This window comes from Ranitomeya variabilis, chromosome 7 (assembly GCF_051348905.1).
Source record: "Ranitomeya variabilis isolate aRanVar5 chromosome 7, aRanVar5.hap1, whole genome shotgun sequence".
NCBI classification, from domain to species: domain Eukaryota; kingdom Metazoa; phylum Chordata; class Amphibia; order Anura; family Dendrobatidae; genus Ranitomeya; species Ranitomeya variabilis.
In genome coordinates, this window is record NC_135238.1 from 98853433 (window position 1) to 98866309 (window position 12877).

The window sequence follows — 12877 nt, forward strand, 5'->3', positions numbered from 1 at the left end:
CTGAGTAAGCACAGACCATTTACGGAATTTTTGGCAGTATATTTCAACTTCATCTTGCCCCTGAGATAGGGACATCAAGGCTTTTTCCGCCTGAAGCTCTAAATGAGGTTCCTCATAAAGCAACCCCAAGGCCAGAAAAAACGCATCCACATTGAGCAACGCAGGATCCCCTGGAACCAATGCAAAAGCCCAATCTTGAGGGTCGCCCCGGAGCAAGGAAATCACAATCCTGACCTGCTGTGCAGGATCTCCAGCAGAGCGAGATTTCAAGGACAAAAACAACTTGCAATTATTTTTGAAATTTTGAAAGCAAGATCTATTCCCCGAGAAAAATTCAGGCAAAGGAATTCTAGGCTCAGATATAGGAACATGAACAACAAAATCTTGTAAATTTTGAACTTTCGTGGTGAGATTATTCAAACCTGCAGCTAAACTCTGAATATCCATTTTAAACAGGTGAACACAGAGCCATTCCAGGATTAGAAGGAGAGAGAGAGAGGAAGGCTGCAATATAGGCAGACTTGCAAGTGATTCAATTGAAAGCACACTCAGAACTGAAGGAAAAAAAAAAAAAAAAAAAAATTTTTCAGCAGACTTCTTTTTTTCTCTCCTTTCTCTGCCAATTAATTTAACCCTTTGTGGGCCAGTCAAACTGTTATGGTTCTCAATGGCAAGAGAACATAGCCCAGCATACATAAGAACAAGCTCTTGGAAGGATGGAAACTAAAACTGACCATGAACTAAACCTGCCGCACAACTAACAGTAGCCGGGTAGCGTGCCTACGTTTTATCCCTAGACGCTCAGCGCCAGCCGGAGGACTAACTAATCCTAGCAGAGGAAAATACAGTCCTGGCTCACCTCTAGAGAAATTTCCCCGAAAGGCAGACAGAGGCCCCCACATATATTGGCGGTGATTTTAGATGAAAATGACAAACGTAGTATGAAAATAGGTTTAGCAAAATCGAGGTCCGCTTACTAGATAGCAGGAAGACAGAAAAGGCACTTTCATGGTCAGCTGAAAACCCTATCAAAACACCATCCTGAAATTACTTTAAGACTCTAGTATTAACTCATAACATCAGAGTGGCAATTTCAGATCACAAGAGCTTTCCAGACACAGAAACGAAACTGCAGCTGTGAACTGGAACAAAATGCAAAAAACAAACTAGGACAAAAGTCAGACTTAGCTGGGAGTTGTCTAGAAGCAGGAACATGCACAGAAAGGCTTCTGATTACAATGTTGACCGGCATGGAAATGACAGAGGAGCAAGGTTAAATAGCGACTCCCACATCCTGATGGGAACAGGTGAACAGAGGGGATGATGCACACAAGTTCAATTCCACCAGTGGCCACCGGGGGAGCCCAAAATCCAATTTCACAACAGTTGTGTGGTAGATTTAGCTCACGGTCAACTCGAGTTTCCATCACCCGAGAGCTCGTTCGTTACTTATATGTTTCTTACGTTCCCTTGCCATTGGGAACCATGACAGTATGACTGGCCTGTGTTAAACTTATTGGCAGAAGAAAGGAGAGAAAAAAGAAGTCTGTAAATTTTTTTTTTTTTTCCCTTTTTCCTCTATGCTTGCTCCATAGTTGGATCTGTTGTATTTCAGCTTTAATTACAGCCTTTGCCTTTCTCTCCTTATAATCCTTGAATGGCTCTGAGCTCACCTGTTTAAAGATGGATCCTCAGAGTTTGGCTGCAGGTTTAAATAATCTTGCTACGAAGGTTCAAAATTTACAAGATTTTGTTATACATGCTCCTATTTCTGAACCTAAAATCCCTACACCAGAGGTGTTTTCCGGAGATAGATCTCGGTTTTTGAATTTCAAATATAATTGTAAATTATTCCTTTCTCTCAGACCTCACTCCTCAGGAGATCCTGTCCAGCAGGTTAAGATTGTAATCTCTTTGCTGCGAGGTGACCCTCAAAATTGGGCATTTTCATTGGCACCAGGGGATCCTGCGTTGCTCAATGTGGATGCGTTTTTCCTGGCGTTAGGGTTGCTTTATGAGGAACCTAATTTGGAGATTCAAGCTGAAAAAGCTTTGATAGCCCTATCTCAAGGGCAAGATGAAGCGGAGATATACTGCCAAAAATTTCGTAGGTGGTCTGTGCTTACTCAGTGGAATGAGTGCGCCTTAGCGGCAAATTTCAGAGAGGGCCTTTCTGATGCCGTTAAAGATGTTATGGTCGGGTTCCCTGCGCCTACAGGTCTGAATGAGTCCATGACAATGGCAATTCAGATTGATAAACGTTTGCGGGAGCGCAAACCCGTGCACCATTTGGCGGTATCTTCTGAAGAGACACCAGAGAAAATGCAATGTGACAGAGTTATGTCCAGAAGCGAGCGGCAGAATTATAGGCGTAAAAATGGGTTATGCTTCTATTGTGGTGATTCTGCTCATGTTATATCGGCATGCTCTAAGCGTACTAGGAAGGTTGACAAGTCCATTTCAATTGGCACTTTACAGTCCAAATTTATTTTGTCTGTAACCTTGATTTGTTCATTATCAGTTATTACCGTGGATGCCTATGTGGACTCTGGCGCCGCTCTGAGTCTTATGGACTGGTCCTTTGCCAGGCGCTGTGGGTTTGATTTAGAGCCTCTGGAAGTCCCTATACCTCTGAAGGGTATTGATTCTACACCTTTGGCTTGTAATAAACCACACTTCTGGACGCAAGTGACTATGCGTATGACTCCAGACCATCAGGAGGTGATTCGCTTCCTTGTGTTGTACAATTTACATGATGTTTTGGTGCTTGGATTACCATGGTTACAGTCTCATAACCCAGTCCTTGACTGGAAGGCTATGTCTGTGTTAAGCTGGGGATGTCGGGGGGCTCATGGGGACACTCCTATGGTGTCCATTTCGTCATCTATTCCATCTGAGATTCCGGCATTTTTGTCTGATTATCGTGATATTTTTGAAGAGCCTAAGATTGGTTCATTCCCTCCTCACAGGGATTGTGATTGCGCCATAGATCTGATTCCTGGCAGTAAATTTCCAAAGGGTGGTTTGTTTAACCTATCTGTACCTGAACATGCTGCTATGCACGAGTATATTAAGGAGTCCCTGGAAAAGGGACATATTCGTCCTTCTTCATCACCTTTAGGAGCCGTTTTTTTCTTTGTCTCTAAAAAGGATGGCTCTCTGAGGCCTTGTATTGATTATCGTCTCCTGAATAAAATTACAGTCAAATATCAGTATCCGTTGCCTTTGCTGACTGATTTGTTTGCTCGCATAAGGGGGGCTAAGTGGTTCTCTAAGATTGATCTTCGTGGGGCGTATAATTTGGTGCGAATTAAGCAGGGGGATGAGTGGAAGACCGCATTTAATACGCCTGAGGGCCATTTTGAGTATTTGGTAATGCCTTTCTAATGCACCTTCTGTCTTTCAGTCCTTAATGCATGATATTTTCCGTGAATATTTGGATAAATTTATGATTGTGTACTTGGATGATATTTCCATTTTTTCTGATGACTGGGAGTCTCATGTTCAGCAGGTCAGGAGGGTTTTTCAGGTTTTGCGGGAGAATTCTTTGTGTGTAAAGGGTTCAAAGTGTGTTTTTGGGGTTCAAAAAATTTCATTTTTGGGGTATATTTTTTCCCCTTCTTCTATTGAGATGGACCCTGTCAAGGTTCGAGCTATTTACGACTGGACGCAGCCTACTTCTCTGAAGAGTCTCCAGAAATTCTTGGGCTTTGCTAATTTTTATCGTCGATTTATAGCTGGTTTTTCTGGCGATGCTAAACCTCTGACGGATTTGACTAAAAAGGGTGCTGATGTTGCCAATTGGTCCCCTGCTGCCGTGGAGGCCTTTCGGGAGCTTAAGCGCCGCTTTTTGTCTGCCCCTGTGTTGCGCCAGCCTGATGTTTCTCTTCCCTTTCAGGTTGAGGTCAATGCTTCCGAGATCGGAGCGGGGGCGGTTTTGTCGCAGAAAAGTTCCGACTGCTCAGTGATGAGACCTTGTGCGTTCTTTTCGCGAAAATTTTCGGCCGCCGAGCGAAACTATGATGTTGGTAATCGGGAGCTTTTGGCCATGAAGTGGGCATTTGAGGAGTGGCGTCATTGGCTTGAGGGTGCCAGACATCAGGTGGTAGTTTTGACTGATCACAAGAATTTAATTTATTTGGAGTCTGCCAGGCGCCTGAATCCTAGACAGGCACGTTGGTCGTTGTTCTTTTCCCGGTTTAATTTTGTGGTCTCGTACTTACCGGGTTCTAGGAATGTGAAAGCAGATGCTCTTTCTAGGAGTTTTGAGCCTGATTCTCCTGGGAATTCTGAACCTGCTGGTGTCCTTAAGGATGGAGTGGTTTTGTCTGCTGTCTCTCCAGATTTGCGACGTGCTTTGCAAGAATTTCAGGCGGATAGACCTGATCGTTGTCCGTCTGGTAGACTGTTTGTTCCTGACGAGTGGACCACTAGAGTCATCTCGGAAGTTCATTCTTCTACTCTGGCAGGTCATCCGGGAATTTTTGGCACCAGAGATTTGGTGGCTAGATCCTTCTGGTGGCCTTCCCTGTCTCGAGATGTGCGTGTTTTTGTGCAGTCTTGCGATGTGTGTGCTCGGGCCAAGCCTTGTTGTTCTAGGGCTAGTGGGTTGTTGTTGCCCTTGCCTATTCCGAAGAGGCCTTGGACGCACATCTCTATGGACTTTATCTCGGATCTCCCTGTTTCTCAGAAGATGTCTGTCATCTGGGTGGTGTGTGACCGTTTTTCTAAAATGGTTCATTTGGTGCCATTGCCTAAGTTGCCTTCCTCATCTGAGTTGGTCCCTCTGTTTTTTCAAAATGTGGTTCGCTTGCATGGTATTCCGGAAAACATCGTTTCTGACAGGGGTACCCAGTTCGTGTCTAGATTTTGGCGGGCAGTCTGTGCCAGGTTGGGCATTGATTTGTCCTTTTCGTCTGCATTCCATCCTCAGACCAATGGCCAGACGGAGCGAACTAATCAAACTTTGGAGACTTATTTGAGGTGTTTTGTGTCTGCGGATCAGGATGATTGGGTTGCCTTTCTGCCGTTGGCGGAGTTTGCTCTTAATAATCGGGCTAGTTCTGCCACTTTGGTTTCTCCTTTCTTTTGCAATTCAGGGTTTCATCCGCGTTTTTCATCTGGTCAGGTTGAATCTTCGGATTGTCCTGGAGTGGATGCGGTGGTGGATCGGTTGCATCGGATTTGGGGACAAGTGGTGGATAATTTGGAATTGTCCCAGGAGAGGACTCAGCAGTTTGCTAACCGTCGTCGTCGTGTTGGTCCCCACCTTCGCGTTGGGGACTTGGTGTGGTTGTCTTCCCGTTTTGTCCCTATGAGGGTTTCTTCTCCCAAATTTAAGCCTCGGTTCATCGGTCCTTATAGGATTTTGGAGATTCTTAACCCTGTTTCCTTTCGTTTGGACCTCCCGGCATCTTTCGCTATCCATAATGTGTTCCATCGGTCGTTGTTGCGGAGATATGAGGTACCTGTGGTTCCTTCTACTAAACCTCCTGCTCCTGTGCTGGTGGAGTGTGAATTGGAGTACGTCGTAGAGAAGATCTTGGACTCCCGTATTTCCAGACGGAGACTTCAATATCTGGTTAAATGGAAAGGCTATGGTCAGGAAGATAATTCTTGGGTAACTGCCTCTGATGTTCATGCCTCGGATTTGGTTCGTGCCTTTCATAGGGCTCATCCAGATCGCCCTGGCGGTTCTTGTGAGGGTTCGGTGCCCCCTCCTTAAGGGGAGGGTACTGTTGTGTATCCGCTTTTTGGGCTCCCCTGGTGGTTGCTGGTGGTACTGGTGACTTGTTTGCACTTTGCTTCTTCTGTTCACCTGCTTCCATCAGTGTTTGGGAGTTTCCTATTTAGCCTTGCTCTCCAGTCATTTCCTTGCCGGTCATCATTGTAACCAGAGCCTTCGGTTGCATGTTCCTGCTACTAGTCTGCTGATCAGCTAAGTGGACTTTGTCCTTTTGTTTTGTATCTTTAGTCCAGTTTGCAGTTTTTGTATTTCTCTGTAGCTGGAAGCTCTTGCGGGCTGAAATTGCCACTCCTGTGTCATGAGTTGACACAGGAGTCTTAAAGTAATTTCAGGATGGTTTTTGAAAGGGTTTTCAGTTGACCGTGAAGTCCTCTTTTGTATCCTTCTGCTATCTAGTAAGTGGACCTCTCTTTGCTAAATCTACTTTCATACTGTGTATGTCTTTTCCTCTTAATTCACCGTTATTACATGTGGGGGGCTGCTATCATCTTTTGGGGTATTTCCCTAGAGGTAAGCCAGGTCTGTTTCTTCCTCTACCAGGCGTAGTTAGTCCTCCGGCTGGCGCGTGGCATATAGGAAGCCGTAGGTATGCTCCCTGGCTACTGTTAGTTGTGTGGTAGATTTAGCTCACGGTCAACTCGAGTTTCCATCACCCGAGAGCTCGTTCGTTACTTATATGTTTCTTACGTTCCCTTGCCATTGGGAACCATGACAGTTATGGCCCCCATATAGTGCTGCACAAACATTATGGCCCCATATGATGCTCCATACAGACACTTGCCCCATTTGCTGTTGCTGTGATATGAAGATAAAAAATCACATACTCACCTCTCCGTCGCTCAGGCCACCGGCACTTTCAATATTCACCTGCTCCTCGTTCCGGCGCCGATCAGTCTTCAGTGTCTCCTGCACTGACGTTCAGGCAGAGGGCGCGCACTAGCCATGTCACCGTGCCCTCTGACCTCAGCGTCACTGCAGAAGACGGAGTGGCGGCTGGAACAAGGACCAGGTGAGTATCGCGCAGCGCAGTGCTCCCCCTCCCCGTTATACTCACCTGCTCCTGGCGCTGTGCAGTCCCTACTTCCCCGCAGCTTCTTCCTCTACTGAGCTGTCACCGTTGCTGCTTATTACAGTAATGAATATGTGGCTCCACCTCTATGGGTGGTGGAGCCGCATATTCATTACTGTAATGAGCGGTACCATGTGACCGCTCAGTACAGGAAGAAGCTGCCGGCGCCGGGGAAGCCAGGGACTTGCAGGGACCATGCCAGGAGTAGGTGAGTATAATTAGACAGCCCCCGCTCCCCCTCCCCTGCCGACCTCTGGGTATGACTCGAGTATAAGCCGAGAGGGGGACTTTCAGCCCCCAAAAATGGGCTGAAAATTTCGGCTTATTCTCGAGTATATACGGTATTTGGCCATTAACAAAAACTCATCTCTATATTTTGTTATATATCCTTTGTTGGCAATGACAGTGGTCAAACGTTTTCTGTAAGTCATCACAAGGTTGGCACACATTGTTGGTGGTATGTTGGCCCATTCCTCCATGCAGATCTCCTTAAGAACAGTGATGTTTTGGTCCTGTCGCTAGGCAACACAGACTTTCAACTCCCTCCCAAAGGTTTTCTATGGGGTTGAGATCTGGAGACTGGCTAGGCCACTCCAGGACCTTCATATGCTTCTTACAAAGCTACTCCTTCGTTGCCCTGGAGGTGTGCTTGGGATCATTATCATGTTGAAAGACCCATCCACATTTCATATTCAATGCCCTTGATGAAGTAAGGAGGTTTGCACTCAAAATCTCACAATATATGGCCTCATTCATTCTTTTATGTACACGGATCAGTTGTCCTGGTCCCTTTGCAGAGAAAGATCCCCAAAGCATGATATTGCAACCACCATGCTTCACAGTAGGTATGGTGTTCTTTGGATGCAACTCAAGTAAAGCATAAAGAAAAACAATTTTATACACAAGGGAAATCAAAAAGAACATGTGACATAAATTCCCCTTAAAATTCTTAAATATTTTATTAGAGTATATAATAAAAATACCACTTCCCAGTGTAAAACAGAAAAAAGGAAAAATGTTGCAAAAAAAGACTCAAAAAAACTCTACTACTAGGTGCACCTACCCTAATAATATCCCTTCACTCTCCTGCTATCCCTGCCTGGCAGTGGAGGTTGGCACCCTGATAGAGTATTTGGCGCCCCCACTCCGCGGCGGCTGTAACCTGCTGACCCTATTATATATCTAGCCAGCTGCAGGTAAGAAAACAATAAGCAAATAAAAGTGATGAAGAAAGCAGGAGTGAAACAAATTAGGTGCACACTAGGAGAAAAAAGCTAATAATCCTTCATATCAAACAGCCCCACTCAGGACAAGAACACTAAGGATGTAAGGCCAAACTGGCTAATAAACATTAGGTACTAGTCCTCCGCACCATCCAACAAGCACATATAGGCTGGTGTGTACGAAGGTAGTGGGTAAATTGAAGGATAATTAAATATAGTTTAAATGACCTGGTTAGGTCCAAATGGAAAACTGTACATGCCCACGCTAGCTGACATATATTATTTAATACTCCTCAAAGTAATTGCATGTAAAGATAAATACATAATATTACAGGAGCGCCTGCATTAAAGAACATCAGATAGGTGCAGCAGGCAGTATTAGCAGGTAGTCAGCATCTACGTTTAGACACAGTACAGTGGACCCATACACATAATTGATACACAAGACAACCAAGAAAGGCAAAGATGTTGTCCCCAAAACAGGACACTTAGCTGTCGGTGGAACGCCCCTTTTTTTTTTTATACAACTGCATTACCGAAGCATAAAGAAAAACAATTTTATACACAAGGGAAATCAAAATGAACATGTGACATAAATTCCCCTTAAAATTCTTAAATATTTTATTAGAGTATATAATAAAAATACCACTTCCCAGTGTAAAACAGAAAAAAGGAAAAATGTTGCAAAAAAAGACTCAAAAAAACTCTACTACTAGGTGCACCTACCCTAATAATATCCCTTCACTCTCCTGCTATCCCTGCCTGGCAGTGGAGGTTGGCACCCTGATAGAGTATTTGGCGCCCCCACTCCGCGGCGGCTGTAACCTGCTGACCCTATTATATATCTAGCCAGCTGCAGGTAAGAAAACAATAAGCAAATAAAAGTGATGAAGAAAGCAGGAGTGAAACAAATTAGGTGCACACTAGGAGAAAAAAGCTAATAATCCTTCATATCAAACAGCCCCACTCAGGACAAGAACACTAAGGATGTAAGGCCAAACTGGCTAATAAACATTATGTACTAGTCCTCCGCACCATCCAACAAGCACATATAGGCTGGTGTGTACGAAGGTAGTGGGGCGTTCCACCGACAGCTAAGTGTCCTGTTTTGGGGACAACATCTTTGCCTTTCTTGGTTGTCTTGTGTATCAATTATGTGTATGGGTCCACTGTACTGTGTCTAAACGTAGATGCTGACTACCTGCTAATACTGCCTGCTGCACCTATCTGATGTTCTTTAATGCAGGCGCTCCTGTAATATTATGTATTTATCTTTACATGCAATTACTTTGAGGAGTATTAAATAATATATGTCAGCTAGCGTGGGCATGTACAGTTTTCCATTTGGACCTAACCAGGTCATTTAAACTATATTTAATTATCCTTCAATTTACCCACTACCTTCGTACACACCAGCCTATATGTGCTTGTTGGATGGTGCGGAGGACTAGTACCTAATGTTTATTAGCCAGTTTGGCCTTACATCCTTAGTGTTCTTGTCCTGAGTGGGGCTGTTTGATATGAAGGATTATTAGCTTTTTTCTCCTAGTGTGCACCTAATTTGTTTCACTCCTGCTTTCTTCATCACTTTTATTTGCTTATTGTTTTCTTACCTGCAGCTGGCTAGATATATAATAGGGTCAGCAGGTTACAGCCGCCGCGGAGTGGGGGCGCCAAATACTCTATCAGGGTGCCAACCTCCACTGCCAGGCAGGGATAGCAGGAGAGTGAAGGGATATTATTAGGGTAGGTGCACCTAGTAGTAGAGTTTTTTTGAGTCTTTTTTTGCAACATTTTTCCTTTTTTCTGTTTTACACTGGGAAGTGGTATTTTTATTATATACTCTAATAAAATATTTAAGAATTTTAAGGGGAATTTATGTCACATGTTCTTTGGATGCAACTCAGCATTCTGTCTCCCCCAAACACAACGAGTTTTGTTTCTACCAAACAGTTCTACTTTGGTTTTATCAGACCATATGACATTCTCCCAATACTCTTCTGGTTAATACAAATACTATCTAGCAAACTTCAGATGGGCCCAGACATGTACTGGCTTAAGCAGGGGAGAATATAACTCTCAAACTTCTCCCCGGCCCTCGCTGATTGCAGAGCGAGCAGGGGAGAATGATGAGAGTGGTCTTCAGCACCCAGCGCTCAGTACCGCTGCTTCCCATGTGCCGGTACATGTCATCTGTGTGTCACCAGTGTGCAGGACATTGTGCCGCCCGTGCTGCTGTTAGAAAAAAATGGACATGTCAGTGTATTTTGCCCACGGGCACACGGTTCATGGAAACACAATGACGTGCACAGACCCATTCACTTAAATGGGTCTACCTGTGTAAGTGTCTCAGGTACGTGTGAAAACGGTCACATGTACCAGAGACATGGACATCTGAAAGAGGCCTTACATAGATTTCATATTCCCAATTAATTTTACATGTATTCTTACCTCTTCTTTCAAACTTTTAAGGTTTAACTTCAATTTATTTTTCCGACTACATTGCATGGAATTAATTCCACTTAGCTTATTCTGGGGCAAAGAACCACACATATCTGGAGAAGTCAAGCAAGAAGTCTCAAACTTTTTCTTCTGGAGAAAAACAAAGAGAAAACATGTCAGGTATATCAGATGACATTGCATTCAAAGTAATTTGTTTGTGGCACAACCAGCTTCAGTCTGACTTGTTCATCCAACCAAATGTTAGCAGCAATAAAAATATAATTCAAGGACTTTCACTTCTGCTAGATCCTCATTATCTTTTTTTTAGCTTCATTCAGTTTTTTTTAGATTACAATATGTAGTGTAGATGTTTTCGGTGGCTCCCTTGAAAAAAAAAAATAATAATCAAGCAGATGTTCAATCTGTTCGTTGTCTTTAACCCTTTGGCGTCGCAGCTAGTTTTGATTTTATGCCAGACTTTTTTTTGTCAGCAGCATCATTTTGGGGTAGATAACCGTTACAAATATTTAACTCTTTATGGGAAGGAATATAAAGAAAAACAGTTCTGCCACTGTTTTTTTCTTTCGTATTTTAACCACTTCAACACCCAGCCTGTTGTCACCTTGTCATGCCAATTTTTTTTAAATTGTGACCAGTGTCACTTTATGTGGTAAGAACTCTGGAAAGCTTTAACATATCCTAGTGACTGTTTTTTGTGACACGTTGTACGTCTTAATAATGATAAATTCAGGTCGATATGATTTATGTACATTTATGAAAATATCCACAATTTGACAAAAAAATTAAAATTTTGAAATTTTTCAACTTTATATTGTATGGTATAAAAAAATATAGATAAATTACATTTGCTACATGTCTACTTCGCATCCTTGTCATTTTTTAAATATGCTTTAGTGTTAGGAAGGTAGAAGGGTTAAACGTTTATAAGCAATTTCTCGTTTTCCCAACAAAATTTAGAAAACCTTTTTTTTTTTTTTCTTTTTAGGGACCACATGTCTTTGAAGTGACTGAGAAGCCTATGTGACAGAAAATATCTACATGTGACACCATTTTTCCCCTTCATGACCGGAGGTATTTTTGTTTTTCGTTCCGTTATTGCAATGTAATGGCGACCAAAAAATATAATTCTGGAGTTTTTACTTTTTTTCTCGCTACACAACACACGTCAAATTGCCGCATGCGGATGCATCCGCATACAACGCATGTCCCTGCATACCCAATGTTAAAGATAGGTATGCAGGGAAATGCAGGACGCATACAGAAGTAGACGGGGCTTCAGGGAGGAAGAAGGGAGGAAGTACGCAGCCCTCCTGAATGCAAATATGAAACCAGCCTTAGACTCCTGCCAGGTACCAACCCTAATCATGGAAGCTTTATCTGTACAATAGTATAATTGCGAAATAGAAGCTAATGAATACAATTAACCCTTTCACCCCCAGAGCTTTTTTCGTTCCCCTTCTTTCCAGAGCCATAACTTTTTATTTTTCTGTCAATATGGCCATGTCAGGGCTTATTTTTTGCGGGACGAGTTGTACTTTTGAACGATACCATTGGTTTTACCATGTCGTGTAACAGAAAACGGGAAAAAAATTCCAAGTGCGATGAAATTGCAAATAAGTGCAATCCCACACTTGTTTTTTGTTTGGCTTTTTTGCTAGGTTCACTAAGTGCTAAAACTGACCTGCCATTATTATTCTCCAGATCATTATGAGTTCATAGGCACCAAAGATGTCTAGGTTCTCTTTTATCTAAGTGGTAAAAAAAAAATTCCAAAGTTTGCTAAAAAAAAAACAAAACAAAAAAAAACGGTAGCATCTTCATTTTTCATGATCTGGGGTTGGGTGAGGGCTTATTTTTTGTGTGCCGAGCTGAAGTTTTTAATGATACCATTTTGGTGCAGATATGTTCTTTTGATCGCCCGTTATTGCATTTCAATGCAATGTCGTGGCGACAAAAAAATTTGAATTTTGGAGGGTTTTTTTGCTACGCAATTTAGCGATTAGGTTAATCCTTTTTTTTATAATTGATTGATCGGGCTATTCTGAACACGGCGATACCAAATATGTGTAGGTTTCATTTTTTTTTATTGTTTTATTTTGATTGGGGCAAAAGGGGGGTGAATTGAACTTTTATTTTTTTTATATTTTTAAACACTTTTTTTTTTAAATTTTGGCATGCTTCAATAGCTTCCATGGGAGGCTAGAAGCATGCACTACTCGATCGCCTCTGCTACATAGAGGTGATTGAGACAAGTACAAGGAGAACATGATATGCAATCAGAAGAAGATAAATCACAGAAAAGTCAAACAAATTGTACAGATAAATATTATCTTCTGTGCATACATGGACATGTGCAGGACAAACTGCATATTCAAT

General features: G+C 42.8%; 1 protein-coding gene across 7 annotated transcripts in view; it reads right to left on the bottom strand.

The window, feature by feature from the left end:
* Nucleotides 1-12877, bottom strand: part of TNRC18 (trinucleotide repeat containing 18) — a 997170-nt gene that overhangs the window by 264617 nt on the left and 719676 nt on the right. For all 7 annotated transcript variants that reach the window (XM_077275610.1, XM_077275609.1, XM_077275606.1 and 4 more), the window contains one exon: nt 10490-10630. In XM_077275610.1, the coding sequence (XP_077131725.1) occupies nt 10490-10630 (141 nt within the window). The remainder of the gene's footprint in view (nt 1-10489; nt 10631-12877) is intronic.